This window comes from Haemorhous mexicanus (genome assembly GCF_027477595.1).
Source record: "Haemorhous mexicanus isolate bHaeMex1 chromosome 35 unlocalized genomic scaffold, bHaeMex1.pri SUPER_35_unloc_1, whole genome shotgun sequence".
Taxonomy (NCBI): domain Eukaryota; kingdom Metazoa; phylum Chordata; class Aves; order Passeriformes; family Fringillidae; genus Haemorhous; species Haemorhous mexicanus.
In genome coordinates, this window is record NW_026775987.1 from 46,753 (window position 1) to 63,289 (window position 16,537).

The 16,537-nt window shown below is 59.2% G+C and overlaps 2 protein-coding genes across 2 annotated transcripts in view; both read left to right on the forward strand.

Moving 5' to 3' along the window:
- Positions 1–16,537, forward strand: part of SMC1A (structural maintenance of chromosomes 1A) — a 71,757-nt gene that overhangs the window by 10,611 nt on the left and 44,609 nt on the right. The window contains 7 exon segments of the mRNA XM_059837398.1: positions 856–1,094; positions 3,279–3,537; positions 6,129–6,269; positions 6,361–6,443; positions 8,522–8,717; positions 8,719–8,730; positions 11,509–11,694. Coding sequence (XP_059693381.1) covers positions 856–1,094; positions 3,279–3,537; positions 6,129–6,269; positions 6,361–6,443; positions 8,522–8,717; positions 8,719–8,730; positions 11,509–11,694 — 1,116 coding nt within the window.
- LOC132322701 (proline-rich protein 2-like) lies at positions 1,184–2,897 on the forward strand. Its single transcript, XM_059837402.1, has one exon. It carries the CDS (start codon positions 1,764–1,766, stop codon positions 2,883–2,885), a length of 1,122 nt encoding a protein of 373 aa, XP_059693385.1. The 5' UTR covers positions 1,184–1,763; the 3' UTR covers positions 2,886–2,897.

Below are 16,537 nucleotides of genomic sequence, written 5' to 3' on the forward strand. Positions count from 1 at the left end.
GCAGCTCTGCACCAAGCCAGGCCTATCCCAGCCCTAAGCCCGGCTCTGAGCAGCTCCTGAGCAGAGCCAGGCCTATCCCAGCCCTAAGCCTGGCTCTGAGCAGCTCCTGAGCAGAGCCAGGCCTATCCCAGCCCTAAGCCCGGCTCTGAGCAGCTCCTGAGCAGAGCCAGGCCTATCCCAGCCCTAAGCCTGGCTCTGAGCAACTCCTGAGTAGAACCAGGTCCAAGTTTGAGTAGCTCCTGAGCAGAGCCAGGCCCATCCCAGCCCTAAGCCCGGCTCTGAGCAGCTCCTGGGCAGAGCCAGGCCCATCCCCGCCCTAAGCCCGGCTCTGAGCAGAGCCAGGCCTGGCCCAGCCCTAAGCCCGGCTCTGCACCAAGCCAGGCCCATCCCAGCCCTAAGCCCGGCTCTGAGCAGCTCCTGAGCAGAGCCAGGCCTAGCCCAGCCCTAAGCCCAGCTCTGAGCAGAGCCAGGCCTAGCCCAGCCCTAAGCCCGGCTCTGAGCAGGTCCTGAGCCAAGCCAGGCCTAGCCCAGCCCTAAGCCCGGCTCTGAGCAGCTCCTGAGCCAAGCCAGGCCTAGCCCAGCCCTAAGCCCGGCTCTGAGCAGGTCCTGAGCCAAGCCAGGCCTAGCCCAGCCCTAAGCCCGGCTCTGAGCAGAGCCAGGCCTAGCCCAGCCCTAAGCCCGGCTCTGAGCAGAGCCAGGCCTATCCCAGCCCTAAGCCCGGCTCTGCACCAAGCCAGGCCCATCCCAGCCCTAAGCCCGGCTCTGAGCCAAGCCAGGCCTATCCCAGCCCTAAGCCCAGCTCTGCACCAAGCCAGGCCCATCCCAGCCCTAAGCCCGGCTCCCTCCGCTCCCCAGGCTGACCGGTACCAGCGGCTCAAGGACGAGGTGGTTCGGGCCCAGGTGCAGCTGCAGCTCTTCAAACTCTTCCACAACGAGGCCGAGATCGAGAAGCTCAACAAGGAGCTGGGCCTGAAGAACCGCGAGATCGACAAGGACAAGAAGAGGATGGACAGGGTGGAGGACGAGCTCAAGGACCGCAAGAAGGAGCTGGGCAAGATGATGAGGGAGCAGCAGCAGATCGAGAAGGAGATCAAGTGAGCGGCCTGGGAGCGTGGGGGGTGGGAATGCCAAACGTTGGAATGGTTTGGGTGGGGAAAACTGGAAAGGGTTGGGTGGGAATGGTGAAAAATCAGGTTTGAGTTCTGGTTCCATGGGCAGCGACTCCTTCCAAGTCTGGGTGGTTCCAGATCTCAGCCCACCCCAGCTGGGCAATCCCAGCTTTGCCAGGCTGTCTCTGTGGCTGAGGGGCTCCAAAAGCTTGGAATTATTTGGGTTGGAATATTTAAAACCAGGTTTAAGTTCCCATCTGGGTTCCACGGGCAGGGCAGGAGAGCCAGAGCCAGGGGAGAGGCCTGAATTTGAGGAGATCAGGTGGTTCCAGATCTCATCCCACCCCAGCTGGGCAATCCCAGCCTTGCCAGGCTGTCTCTGTGGCTGAGGGGCTCCAAAACCCTGGAATGATTTGGGTGGGAATATTGTAAAACCAGGTTTAAGTTCCCATCTGGGTTCCGTGGGCAGGGACACCTTCACAGATCAGGTGGCTCCAAATCTTGGACAGTCCCAGCCTGTCTGAGCTTGGAGGAGACCAGAGCCAGGCCTGAACTTGGAGGAGATCAGGTGGTTCCAGATCTCATCCCACCCCAGCTGGGCAATCCCAGCTTTGCCAGGCTGTCTCTGTGGCTGAGGGGCTCCAAAACCCTGGAATGGTTTGGGTGGGGAAACCTGGAATGGGTTGGGTTGGGCACAGAACCCAAACCGGGCCCAGAATCCAAAAGTGGGCACAGAACTCAAACTGGGGCACAGAACTCAGACTGGGGCACAGAACTCAAACTGGGCCCAGACCCCAAACCGGGCCCAGACCCCAAACCGGGCCCAGACCCCAAACTGGGCAGAGACCCCAAACCGGGCCCAGACCCCAAACTGGGCAGAGACCCCAAACTGGGCCCAAATCCCAAACCGGGCCCGGACCCCAAACCGGGCCCGGACCCCAAACTTGGCCCGGACCCCAAACCGGGCCCAGACCCCAAACCGGGCCCGGAACCCAAACCGGGCCCAGACCCCAAACCAGGCCTAGAACCAGGCCCAGACCCCAAACCGGGCCCGGACCCCAAACCGGGCCCAGACCCCAAAACAAAGCCCAAACCCCAAACCAGGCCCAGACCCCAAAACCAAGCCCAAACCCCAAACCAGGCCCAGACCCCAAACCAGGCCTAGAACCAGGCCCAAACCTAAAACCGGGCCCAAACCCCAAACCAGGCCCAGACCCCAAAAACCAAGCCCAGACCCCAAACCGGGCCCAGACCCCAAACTCGGCCCAGACCCCATACCGGGCCCAGACCCCAAAACCAGGCCTGGACCCCAAACCAGACCCAGAACCAGGCCCAAACCCCAAACCAGGCCTAGAATCAGGCCCAAACCCCAAACCAGGCCCAGACCCCAAACCGGTTCCAAACCCCAAACCAGGCCTAGAATCAGGCCCAAACCCCAAACCAGGCCCAGACCCTAAACTGGGCAGAGACCCCAAACCGGGCCCAAATCCCAAACTGGGCCCAGACCCCAAACCGGGCCCAGACCCCAAACTGGGCCCAGACCCCAAACTGGGCAGAGACCCCAAACCGGGCCCAAATCCCAAACTGGGCCCAGACCCCAAACCGGGCCCAGACCCCAAACCAGGCCCAGACCCCAAACCAGGCCCAGACCCCAAACCGGGCCCAGACCCCAAACTGGGCCTGGACCCCAAACCGGGTCCAGACCCCAAAACCAAGCCCAAACCCCAAACCAGGCACAGACCCCAAACCAGGCCTAGAACCAGGCCCCAACCCTAAACCGGGCCCAGAACCAGGCCCAAACCCCAAACTGGGCACAGACCCCAAACCAAGCCCAGAACCAGGCCCCAACCCCAAACCAGGCACAGACCCCAAACCAGGCCCAGAACCAGGCCCCAACCCCAAAGCAGGCCCAGAACCAGGCCCCAACCCCAAACCAGGCCCAGAACCAGGCCCCAACCCCAAACCAAGCCCAGAACCAGGCCCCAACCCCAAACCAGGCACAGACCCCAAACCAGGCCCAGAACCAGGCCCCAACCCCAAACCAGGCCCCAACCCCAAACCAGGCCTAGAACCAGGCCCCAACCCCAAACCAGGCCCAGAACCAGACCCAAACCCCAAACCAGGCCTAGAACCAGGCCCAAGGCCAGGCCCCGCGGTCTCTGTGCGCAGGGAGAAGGACTCGGAGCTGAACCAGAAGCGGCCCCAGTACATCAAGGCCAAGGAGAACACCTCGCACAAGATCAAGAAGCTGGAGGCGGCCCGGAAGTCGCTGCAGAACGCCCAGAAGCAGTACAAGAAACGCAAGGCCGACATGGACGAGCTGGAGAAGGAGATGCTGTCCGTGGAGAAATCCAGGCAGGAGTTCGAGGAGCGCATGGAGGAGGAGAGCCAGAGCCAGGGGAGAGACCTGACCCTGGAGGAGAACCAGGTGTGCTGGGACAGGTGGAGTCTGGGGCTTTGGGAGGGTTGGAGGAGAGCCAGAGCCAGGGCAGGGATCTCACCTTGGAGGAGAACCAGGTGTGCTACGACAGGTGGGGTTTGAGGTTTGGGAGGGATGGAGGAGAGCCGGGGGAGAGACCTGACCCTGGAGGAGAACCAGGTGTGCTGGGACAGGTGGGGTTTGAGGTTTGGGGGGGATGGAGGAGAGCCAGGGGAGAGACCTGACCATGGAGGAGAACCAGGTGTGCTGGGACAGGTGGGGTTTGAGGTTTGGGAGGGATGGAGGAGAGCCAGGGGAGAGATCTCACCTTGGAGGAGAACCAGGTGTGCTGGGACAGGTGGGGTTTGAGGTTTGGGAGGGATGGAGGAGAGCCAGGGGAGAGATCTCACCTTGGAGGAGAACCAGGTGTGCTGGGACAGGTGGGGTTTGAGGTTTGGGAGGGTTGGAGGAGAGCCAGAGCCAGGGCAGGGATCTCACCTTGGAGGAGAACAGGTGTGCTGGGCCAGGTGGGGTTTGGGAGGGATGGAGGAGAGGGAGAGCCACAGGAGAGACCTGACTCTGGAGGAGAAGCAGGTGTGGTGGGACAGGTGGGGTTTGGGAGGGATGGAGGAGAGCCAGAAGCACATGAGAGATCTCACCTTGGAGGAGAACCAGGTGTGGTGGGACAGGTGGGGTTTGAGGGGACTTGGGGGGGATGAAGGAGAGCCAGGGCAGGGATCTCACCTTGGAGGAGAACCAGGTGTGGTGGGACAGGTGGGGTTTGAGGTTTGGGGGGATGGAGGAGAGCCAGAACCCCAGGAGGGACCTGACCCTGGAGAACCAGGTGTGGTGGGACAGGTGGGGTTTGGGAGGGATGGAGGAGAGGGAGAGCCACAGGAGAGACCTGACCCTGGAGGAGAACCAGGTGTGGGGTGGTCCTGTGGGATTTGGGAAGGGCTCTCCGGCTCCCAGGTGAGCTGAGCCCAGGTGAGCTGAGCCCCCCAGGTGAGCTGAGCCCCAGGTGAGCTGAGCCCCAGGTGAGCTGAGCCCAGGTGAGCTGAGCCCAGGTGAGCCCCCCAGGTGAGCTGAGCCCCCCAGGTGAGCTGAGCCCCAGGTGAGCTGAGCCAGGTGAGCTGAGCCCCAGGTGAGCTGAGCCCAGGTGAGCTGAGCCAGGTGAGCTGAGCCCCAGGTGAGCTGAGCCCAGGTGAGCTGAGCCAGGTGAGCTGAGCCAGGTGCCCCCAGGTGAGCTGAGGCCAGGTGAGCTGAGCCAGGTGAGCTGAGCCAGGTGCCCCCAGGTGAGCTGAGGCCAGGTGAGCTGAGGCAGGTGAGCTGAGGCAGGTGCCCCCAGGTGAGCTGAGCCCAGGTGAGCTGAGGCAGGTGAGCTGAGGCAGGTGCCCCCAGGTGAGCTGAGGCAGGTGAGCTGAGGCAGGTGCCCCCAGGTGAGCTGAGGCAGGTGCCCCCAGGTGAGCTGAGGCAGGTGAGCTGAGGCAGGTGAGCTGAGGCAGGTGCCCCCAGGTGAGCTGAGGCAGGTGAGCTGAGGCAGGTGCCCCCAGGTGAGCTGAGGCAGGTGCCCCCAGGTGAGCTGAGCCCAGGTGAGCTGAGCCAGGTGAGCTGAGGCCAGGTGAGCTGAGCCCAGGTGAGCTGAGCCAGGTGAGCTGAGCCCAGGTGAGCTGAGCCAGGTGAGCTGAGCCCAGGTGAGCTGAGCCAGGTGAGCTGAGCCCAGGTGAGCTGAGCCCCAGGTGAGCTGAGCCCCCCAGGTGAGCTGAGCCCAGGTGAGCTGAGCCCCAGGTGAGCTGAGCCCCAGGTGAGCTGAGCCCAGGTGAGCTGAGCCAGGTGAGCTGAGCCCCAGGTGAGCTGAGCCCAGGTGAGCTGAGCCAGGTGAGCTGAGCCAGGTGCCCCCAGGTGAGCTGAGCCAGGTGCCCCCAGGTGAGCTGAGCCAGGTGAGCTGAGCCCCAGGTGAGCTGAGCCCAGGTGAGCTGAGGCCAGGTGAGGTCACCCCCAGGTGAGCTGAGCCCAGGTGAGCTGAGCCAGGTGAGCTGAGCCCCCCAGGTGAGCTGAGCCCAGGTGAGCTGAGCCAGGTGAGCTGAGCCCCCCAGGTGAGCTGAGCCAGGTGAGCTGAGGCAGGTGCCCCCAGGTGAGCTGAGCCAGGTGAGCTGAGGCAGGTGCCCCCAGGTGAGCTGAGCCAGGTGAGCCCCCCAGGTGAGCTGAGGCAGGTGAGCTGAGGCAGGTGAGCTGAGCCAGGTGAGCCCCCCAGGTGAGCTGAGGCAGGTGAGCTGAGGCAGGTGAGCTGAGGCAGGTGCCCCCAGGTGAGCTGAGGCAGGTGAGCTGAGGCAGGTGAGCTGAGGCAGGTGCCCCCAGGTGAGCTGAGGCAGGTGAGCTGAGGCAGGTGCCCCCAGGTGAGCTGAGGCAGGTGAGCTGAGCCAGGTGAGCTGAGCCCCAGGTGAGCTGAGGCAGGTGAGCTGAGGCAGGTGCCCCCAGGTGAGCTGAGGCAGGTGAGCTGAGCCCCAGGTGAGCTGAGGCAGGTGCCCCCAGGTGAGCTGAGGCCAGGTGAGCTGAGCCAGGTGAGCTGAGGCAGGTGAGCTGAGGCCAGGTGCCCCCAGGTGAAGAAGTACCACCGGCTGAAGGAGGAGGCCAGCAAGCGCGCGGCCACGCTGGCCCAGGAGCTCGAGAAGTTCAACCGCGACCAAAAGGCCGACCAGGACCGCCTGGACCTGGAGGAGAGGAAGAAGGTGGAGACCGAGGTGAGGCCCCCAGACTGTCCCCAGACTGTCCCCTGACTGTCCCCTGAGCTCACCTGAGCCCACCTGTCCCACCTGTCCCCGCTGTCCCCAGGCCAAGATCAAGCAGAAGCTGCGCGAGATCGAGGAGAACCAGAAACGCATCGAGAAGCTCGAGGAGTACATCGCCACCAGCAAGTGGGTGGAGTGTCCCCAGGGTGTCCCCAAGTGGGTGGAGTGTCCCCAGGGTGTCCCCAAGGGGTTGGAGTGTCCCCAAGGTGTCCCCAGGGGGTTGGAGTGTCCCCAAGGTGTCCCCAGGGGGACTGGAGTGTCCCCAGGGTGTCCCCAGGGGGACTGGAGTGTCTCTAGGGTGTCCCCAGGGTGGCTAGAGTGTCCCCAAAGTGTACCCAAGGGGGTTGGAGTGTCCCCAAGATGTCCCCAGGGGGCTTGGAGTGACACCAGGGTGTCCCCAAGGGGGGCTGGAGTGTCCCCAAGGTGTCCCCAGGGGGGCTGGAGTGACCCCAGGGTGTCCCCAAGGGGGGCTGGAGTGACCCCCAGGGTGGCTGGAGTGACCCCGGGAGGGCTGGAGTGTCCCCAAGGTGTCCCCAGGGGGACTGGAGTGTCCCCAGGGGGTACTAGAGTGTCCCTAGGGTGTCCCCAGGGGGGTTGGAGTGTCCCCAGGGTGTCCCCAGAGGGGCTGGAGTATCCCCAAAGTGTACCCAAGGGGATTGGAGTGTCCCCAAGGTGTCCCCAAGGGGTTGGAGTGTCCCCAGGGTGTCCCCAGGGGGTTGGAATGTCCCCAGGGTGTCCCCAGGGGGGCTGGAGTGTCCCCAGGGGGGGCTGGAGTGTCTCCAGGTCATCCTCACATCCCCATTTCTGTCAGAGGGTGCAAGATCAGCCCCCAAATCCCCTTTTTCACCCCCAAACCCCCCCAATTCCCCTTTTCTCCCACCAAATCCCCCCAAAATTCCTTTTTCATCCCCAAAGCCCCCCAAATCCCCTTTTTCACCCCCCAAATCCCCATTTCTCCCCCCAAACAATCCCTGGAGGAGCAGAAGTGCCTGGAGGGTCTGAGATCAGCCCCCAAAATGACCCCAAACCCCCCAAAATGACCCCAAACCCCCATTTCTCCCCCCAGGCAGTCCCTGGAGGAGCAGAAGCGCCTGGAGGGTCTGAGATCAGCCCCCAAAATGACCCCAAACCCCCCAAAATTACCCCAAACCCCCATTTCTGCCCCCAAACCCCCATTTCTGCCCCCAGGCAGTCCCTGGAGGAGCAGAAGTACCTGGAGGGCGTGGGATTGACCTAAATCCCCCAAAATGACCCCAAAGCCCCCAAAATGACCCCAAACCCCCATTTCTGCCCCCAGGCAGTCCCTGGAGGAGCAGAAGCGCCTGGAGGGCGTGGGATTGACCCTAAATCCCCCAAAATGACCCCAAACCCCCACTTCTCCCCCCAGGCAGTCCCTGGAGGAGCAGAAGCACCTGGCGGGTGTGGGATTGACCCCCAAAATGACCCCAAAGCCCCTTTTTCACCCCCCAAACCCCCATTTCTGTCCCCAGGCAGTCCCTGGAGGAGCAGAAGCGCCTGGAGGGCGTGGGATTGACCCTAAATCCCCCAAAATGACCCCAAATCCCCTTTTGTCCCCCCAGGCAGTCCCTGGAGGAGCAGAAGCGCCTGGAGGGTGTGGGATTGACCCTAAATCCCCCAAAATGACCCCAAACCCCCCAAAATGACCCCAAATCCCCTTTTTCACCCCCCAAACCCCCATTTCTGCCCCCAGGCAGTCCCTGGAGGAGCAGAAGTGCCTGGAGGGTTTGGGATCAGTCCCCAAACCCCCCAAAATGACCCCAAAGCCCCTTTTTCACCCCCCAAGCCCCTTTTCTGCCCCCAGGCAGTCCCTGGAGGAGCAGAAGCGCCTGGAGGGCGTGGGATTGACCCCCAAACCCCCCAAAATGACCCCAAATCCCCTTTTGTCCCCCCAGGCAGTCCCTGGAGGAGCAGAAATACCTGGAGGGTTTGAGATCAGTCCCCAAAGCCCCCAAAATGACCCAAAGCCCCTTTTTCACCCCCCAAACCCCCATTTCTGCCCCCAGGCAGTCCCTGAGGAGCAGAAGCGCCTGGAGGGCGTGGGATTGACCCTAAATCCCTCAAAATGACCCCAAATCCCCTTTTGTCCCCCCAGGCAGTCCCTGGAGGAGTAGAAGTGCCTGGAGGGCGTGGGATTGATCCCAAATCCCCTTTTTCACCCCCCAAACCCCCATTTCTGCCCCCAGGCAGTCCCTGGAGGAGCAGAAGCGCCTGGAGGGCGAGCTGACCGAGGAGGTGGAGCTGGCCAAGCGCCGCATCGACGAGATCAACAAGGAGCTGAACCAGGTGATGGAGCAGCTCGGGGACGCGCGCATCGACCGCCAGGAGAGCAGCCGGCAGCAGCGCAAGGCCGAGATCATGGACAGCATCAAACGCCTCTACCCCCGGCTCCGTGGTGAGCAGAGCCCCCTGAGGGACACCGAGCACCCCAAAACTGGCCTGAAAACTGACCCGAAACACCCCCGGGAACTGCACCGAAAACTGACCAAAACTCACCAAAAACTGACCCAAAACACACCAAAAACTGACCGAAAACTGACCAAAAACTGACCCAAAACACACCAAAAATTGTACCAGAGTACCCCAGAAACTGACCAGAAACACACCAAAAACTGACCCAAAACACCCCAGAAACTGACCCAAAACCACACCAGAAACTGACCAAAACACACCAAAAATTGTACCAGAGTACCCCAAAAACTGACCAGAAACACACCAAAAACTGACCCGAAATACCCCAAAAACTGACCAGAAACACACCAAAAATTGTACCAAAGTACCCCAAAAACTGACCAGAAAAACACCAAAAACTGAGCAGAAACTGACCAAAACACACCAAAAATTGTACCAAAATACCTCAAAAACTGACCAGAAACACACCAAAAACTGTACCAAAGTACCCCAAAAACTGACCAGAAACACACCAAAAACTGACCCAAAATACCCCAAAAACTGACCAGAAACACACCAAAAACTGACCCAAAACACCCCAGAAACTGACCCATAACACACCAGAAACTGACCCAAAACCACACCAAAAACTGACCAAAAACTGACCCGAAAAACCCCCAGGAACTGCACCAAAAACTGACCAAAACACACCAAAAATTGTACCAAAGTACCCCAGAAACTGACCAAAACACACCAAAAATTGTACCAAAATACCCCAAAAACTGACCAGAAACACACCAAAACTGACCAAAAACTGACCCAAAACACCCAGAAACTGACCCAAAACACACCAAAAACTGACCCAAAACCACACCAAAAACTGACCAAAAACTGACCCAACTGACCCAAAACACACCAAAAACTGACCCAAAACACACCAAAAACTGACCCGAAACACACCAAAAACTGACCCAAAACACCCCAGAAACTGACCAGAAACACACCAAAAACTGACCAAAAACTGACCCAAAACACCCCAGAAACTGACCCAAAACCACACCAAAAACTGACCCAAAATGCACCAAAAGCTGACCAAAACACCCCAGGAACTGCACCAAAAACTGCACCAAAAACTGACCAAAACACACCAAAAACTGACCAATACCACCAAAAAGTGACCAAAACCACACCCAAAACACCCCAAAAACTGTCCCAAAAACACCCCCAAAAATGACCCAAAACACCTTCAGACACTGCACCAAAAACTGACTGAAAACTCACCAAAACACTCCAAAAACTGACCCAGAACACCCAAAAAACTGACCTAAAACTGACCCTAAACACCCAAAAACTGACCCTGAACACCCCAGGAACTGACCCTGAACACCCCAAAAACTGACCTTGAACACCCCAGGAACTGACCCAAAACACCCCAAAAACTGACCAAAACACCCCAAAAACTGACCCTGAACACCCCAGGAATTGACCCAAAACATCCCAAAAACTGACCCAGAACACCCCAGGAACTGACCCTGAACACCCCAAAAACTGTCCCAAAACCTGACCCTAATCACGCTGAAATGTGCCCCAAAACTGACCCCAAACCCCGAATGTGTGCCTCAAAAACTGCCCGAGACCCCCAAAAAACTGCCCCAAAACTGCCCCAAGAGCAGCCCCGTACCCCATGGCCCACACCTGACCCATAACTGACCCCATAACTGACCCCATAGCCCACACCTGACCCCATGGCCCACACCTGACCCCATGGCCCACACCTGACCCATAACTGACCCCATAACTGACCCCATAGCCCACACCTGACCCACACCTGACCCACACCTGACCCCATAACTGACCCCATAACCGACCCCATAACTGACCCCATAACCGACCCTATAGCCCACACCTGACCCACACCTGACCCCATAGCCCACACCTGACCCATAACCGACCCCATAACCGACCCCATAACCGACCCCATAACCGACCCCATAACTGACCCCATAACCGACCCCATGGCCCACACCTGACCCATAACCGACCCCATAACTGACCCCGACACCTGACCCCATAACTGACCCCATAACTGACCCCATAACTGACCCCATAGCCCACACCTGACCCCATAACTGACCCCATAACTGACCCCATAACTGACCCCATAGCCCACACCTGACCCCATAACTGACCCCATAACTGACCCCATAGCCCACACCTGACCCCATAACTGACCCTATAGCCCACACCTGACCCACACCTGACCCCATAACCGACCCCATGGCCCACACCTGACCCCATAACTGCTATCCCTGACCCCATAGCCCCACACCCCACACCTGACCCCACACCTGACCCTATAACTGACCCTATAACCCGCAGTATGGCCGCCTGATTGACCTGTGCCAGCCGACGCAGAAGAACCCAGCCCCACTTCCAGTGTCCCTGACCCCATAACTGCTATCCCTGACCCCATAACTGCTATCCCTGACCCCATAACTGCTGTCCCTGACCCCATAACTGCTATCCCTGACCCCATAACTGCTATCCCTGACCCCACACCCCACACCTGACCCCATAACTGACCCTATAACCCGCAGTATGGCCGGCTGATTGACCTGTGCCAGCCGACGCAGAAGAACCCAGCCCCACTTCCAGTGTCCCTGACCCCATAACTGCTGTCCCTGACCCCATAACTGCTATCCCTGCTATCCCTGACCCCATAACTGCTATCCCTGACCCCACACCCCACACCTGACCCCATAACTGACCCTATAACCCGCAGTATGGCCGGCTCATTGACCTGTGCCAGCCGACGCAGAAGAAGTACCAGATCGCGGTGACCAAGGTGCTGGGCAAGAACATGGACGCCATCATCGTGGACTCGGAGAAGACGGGCAGGGATTGCATCCAGTACATCAAGGAGCAGCGCGGCGAGCCCGAGACCTTCCTGCCCCTCGACTACCTCGAGGTGGGACCCTAAAAGGGGCTCCAGGAACCCTAAAAGGGGTTTGGGGACTGGGAAAACCCTAAAAGGGGTTTGGGGGCAGGAGAAACCCTAATAGAGGGTTTGGGGTCAGCAGGTATCCCCAGGTAACTGAGAGCTTCCTGCCCCTCGACTGCCTCGAGGTGGGACCCTAAAAGGGGCTCCAGGAACCCTAAAAGGGGTTTGGGGGCAGGGAAAACCCTAATAGAGGGTTTGGGGTCAGCAGGGAACTGAGACCTTCCTGCCCTTCGACTGCCTCGAGGTGGGACCCTAAAAGGGCACCAGGAACCCTAAAAGGGGTTTGGGGTCAGTGGAAACCCTAAAATGGGGTTTGGGGTCAGCAGGGAACTGAGACCTTCCTGCCTCTCGACTGCCTCGAGGTGGGACCCCAGAAGGGCAGGAGAAAACCCTAAAAGGGTTTTGGGGGCAGCAGGTATCCCCAGGGAACTGAGACCTTCCTGCCCCTCGACTACCTCGAGGTGGGACCCTAAAAGGGGCTCCAGGAACCCTAAAAGGGGTTTGGGGGCAGGGAAAACCCTGAAAGGGGTTTGGGGGCAGGGAAACCCTAAAAGGGGTTTGGGGGCAGGGAAAACCCTGAAAGGGGTTTGGGGGCAGGAGAAACCCTAAAATGGGGTTTGGGGTCAGCAGGGAACTGAGACCTTCCTGCCCCTCGACTGCCTCGAGGTGGGACCCTAAAAGGGCACCAGGAACCCTAAAAGGGGTTTGGGGGCAGGGAAAACCCTAAAAGGGGTTTGGGGGCAGTGGAAACCCTAAAAGGGGTTTGGGGGCAGGGAAACCCTAAAAGGGGTTTGGGGGCAGGAGAAACCCTAAAAGGGGTTTGGGGGCAGGAGAAACCCTAAAAGGGGTTTGGGGGCAGCAGGTATCCCCAGGGAACTGAGACCTTCCTGCCCCTCGACTACCTCGAGGTGGGACCCCAGAAGGGGCTCCAGAAACCCTAAAAGGGGTTTGGGGGCAGGGAAAACCCTAAAAGGGGTTTGGGGGCAGTGGAAACCCTAAAAGGGGTTTGGGGTCAGAGAAAACCCTACAGCAGGTCATTGAGACCTACCTGACCTTTGGGGTCAGCAGGGAACTGAGACCTTCCTGCCCCTCGACTGCCTCGAGGTGGGACCCCAAAGGGCACCAGGAACCCTAAAAGGGGTTTGGGGGCAGGAGAAACCCTAAAAGGGGTTTGGGGGTAGTGGAAACCCTAATAGAGGGTTTGGGGTCAGCAGGTATGCCCAGGGAACTGAGACCTTCCTGCCCCTTGACTGCCTCGAGGTGAGACCCCAAGGGGCTCCAGGAACCCTAAAAGGGGTTTGGGGGCAGGGAAAACCCTAAAAGGGGTTTGGGGGCAGGAGAAACCCTAAAAGGGGTTTGGGGTCAGCAGGGAACTGAGACCTTCCTGCCCCTTGACTGCCTCGAGGTCAGACCCCAAAGGGGCCCCAGGAACCCTAAAAGGGGTTTGGGGGCAGGAGAAACCCTAAAAGGGGTTTGGGGGCAGGAGAAACCCTAAAAGGGGTTTGGGGACAGAGCAAACCTAAAAGGGGTTTGGGGGCAGGAGAAACCCTAAAAGGGGTTTGGGGGCAGGAGAAACCCTAAAAGGGGTTTGGGGGCAGGAGAAACCCTAAAAGGGGTTTGGGGGCAGGGAAACCCTAATAGAGGGTTTGGGGTGAGGGAAAACCCTAAAAGGGGTTTGGGGTCAGCAGGGAACTGAGACCTTCCTGGCCCTCGACTGCCTCGAGGTGGGACCCCAAAGGGGCAACAGAAACCCTAAAAGGGGTTTGGGGGCAGAGAAAACCCTAAAAGGGGTTTGGGGGCAGTGGAAACCCTAAAAGGGGTTTGGGGGCAGGGAAAACCCTAAAAGGGGTTTGGGGTCAGCAGGTATCCCCAGGTAACTGAGACCTTCCTGGCCCTCGACTGCCTCAAAGTGGGACCCCAGAAGGGCAGGGAAAACCCTAAAAGGGGTTTTGGGGTCAGAGAAAACCCTAAAAGGGGTTTTGGGGGCAGGGAAAACCCTAAAAGGGGTTTGGGGGCAGCAGGGAACTGAGACCTTCCTGCCCCTCGACTGCCTCGAGGTCAGACCCCAAAGGGGCACCAGGAACCCTAAAAGGGGTTTGGGGGCAGGGAAAACCCTAAAAGGGGTTTGGGGGCAGCAGGGAACTGAGACCTTCCTGCCCCTCGACTGCCTCGAGGTGGGACCCCCAAAGGGCACCAGGAACCCTAAAAGGGGTTTGGGGGCAGGAGAAACCCTAAAAGGGGTTTGGGGTCAGCAGGTATCCCCAGGGAACTGAGACCTTCCTGGCCCTCGACTGCCTCAAAGTGGGACCCCAGAAGGGCAGGAGAAACCCTAAAAGGGGTTTGGGGGCAGGAGAAACCCTAAAAGGGGTTTGGGGGCAGGAGAAACCCTAAAAGGGGTTTGGGGGCAGGAGAAACCCTAAAAGGGATTTGGGGGCAGTGGAAACCCTAAAAGGGGTTTGGGTCAGGAGAAACCCTAAAAGGGGTTTGGGGGCAGGGAAAACCCTAAAAGGGGTTTGGGGGCAGGAGAAACCCTAAAAGGGGTTTGGGGTCAGGGAAAACCCTAAAAGGGGTTTGGGGGCAGAGAAAACCCTAAAAGGGGTTTGGGGTCAGGGAAAACCCTAAAAGGGGTTTGGGGTCAGAGAAAACCCTAAAAGGGGTTTGGGGGCAGAGAAAACCCTAAAAGGGGTTTGGGGTCAGCAGGTAACTGAGACCTTCCTGCCCCTCGACTGCCTCGAGGTGGGACCCCAAGGGGCTCCAGGAACCCTAAAAGGGGTTTGGGGGCAGGAGAAACCCTAAAAGGGGTTTTGGGGGCAGGGGAAACCCGAAAAGGGGTTTGGGGTCAGCAGGGAACTGAGACCTTCCTGCCCCTCGACTGCCTCGAGGTGGGACCCTAAAAGGGGCTCCAGGAACCCTAAAAGGGGTTTGGGGGCAGGGAAAACCCTAAAAGGGGTTTGGGGTCAGGAGAAACCCTAAAAGGGGTTTGGGGTCAGTGGAAACCCTAAAAGGGGTTTGGGGTCAGCAGGGAGCTGAGACCTTCCTGCCCCTTGACTGCCTCAAAGTGGGACCCCAAAGGGGCACCAGGAACCCTAAAAGGGGTTTGGGGGCAGGAGAAACCCTAAAAGGGGTTTGGGGGCAGGGAAAACCCTAAAAGGGGTTTGGGGGCAGGAAAAACCCTAAAAGGGGTTTGGGGTCAGAGAAAACCCTACAGCAGGTCATTGAGACCTACCTGACCTTTGGGGTCAGCAGGGAACTGAAACCTTCCTGCCCCTTGACTGCCTTGAGGTGGGACCCCAAAGGGCACCAGGAACCCTAAAAGGGGTTTGGGGGCAGGAGAAACCCTAAAAGGGGTTTGGGGGCAGCAGGTATCCCCAGGTAACTGAGACCTTCCTGGCCCTCGACTGCCTCAAAGTGGGACCCCAAGGGGGCACCAGGAACCCTAAAAGGGGTTTGGGGGCAGGGAAAACCCTAATAGAGAACTGAGACCTTCCTGGCCCTCGACTGCCTCAGGGTGGGACCCCAAAGGGCACCAGGAACCCTAAAAGGGGTTTGGGGTCAGGGGAAACCCTAAAAGGGGTTTGGGGCAGGGAAAACCCTAAAAGGGGTTTTGGGTCAGAGAAAACCCTAATAGAGGGTTTGGGGTCAGCAGGTATCCCCAGGTAACTGAGACCTTCCTGCCCCTCGACTACCTCGAGGTGGGACCCCAAGGGCCACCAGGAACCCTAAAAGGGGTTTGGGGGCAGGGAAAACCCTAAAAGGGGTTTGGGGGCAGAGAAAACCCTACAGCAGGTCACTGAGACCTACCTGACCTTTGGGGTCAGCAGGGAACTGAGACCTTCCTGCCCCTCGACTGCCTCGAGGTCAGACCCCAAAGGGCACCAGGAACCCTAAAAGGGGTTTGGGGGCAGGAGAAACCCTAAAAGGGGTTTGGGGGCAGGGAAACCCGAAAAGGGGTTTGGGGTCAGCAGGGAACTGAGACCTTCCTGCCCCTCGACTGCCTCAAAGTGGGACCCCAGAAGGGCAGGAGAAACCCTAAAAGGGGTTTGGGGACAGAGAAAACCCTAAAAGGGGTTTGGAGGCAGGAGAAACCCTAAAAGGGGTTTGGGGGCAGGGAGAAACCCTAAAAGGGGTTTGGGGTCAGCAGGGAACTGAGACCTTCCTGCCCCTCGACTGCCTCGAGGTGGGACCCCCAAAGGGCACCAGGAACCCTAAAAGGGGTTTGGGGTCAGTGGAAACCCTAAAAGGGGTTTGGAAAGGGGTTTGGGGGCAGGGAAAACCCTAATAGAGGGTTTGGGGTCAGCAGGGAACTGAGACCTTCCTGGCCCTCGACTACCTCGAGGTGGGACCCTAAAAGGGGCTCCAGGAACCCTAAAAGGGGTTTGGGGGCAGGAGAAACCCTAAAAGGGGTTTGGGGGCAGGGAAAACCCTACAGCAGGTCATTGAGACCTACCTGACCTTTGGGGTCAGCAGGGAACTGAGACCTTCCTGCCCCTCTACTGCCTCGAGGTGGGACCCCAAGGGCCACCAGGAACCCTAAAAGGGGTTTGGGGGCAGGAGAAACCCTAAAAGGGGTTTGGGGGCAGGAGAAACCCTAAAAGGGGTTTTGGGGGCAGGGAAAACCCTAAAATGGGGTTTGGGGGCAGGGAAAACCCTAAAAGGGGTTTTGGGGGCAGGGAAAACCCTAAAAGGGGTTTGGGGTCAGTGCAAACCCTAAACCCAGCTTTGGGGTCAGGGTGCCCCATTTTGGGGTTTATAACCCCATGGTTTTGGGGTTCTGACCCCAATTGGAGTTCCTGACCCCAATTTTGGGGTT

Excerpts from the sequence above, each read along its gene's own strand:
- LOC132322701 (XM_059837402.1), top strand. The coding sequence starts at position 1,764 with ATGGTTTGGGTGGGGAAACCTGGAATGGGTTGGGTTGGGCACAGAACC.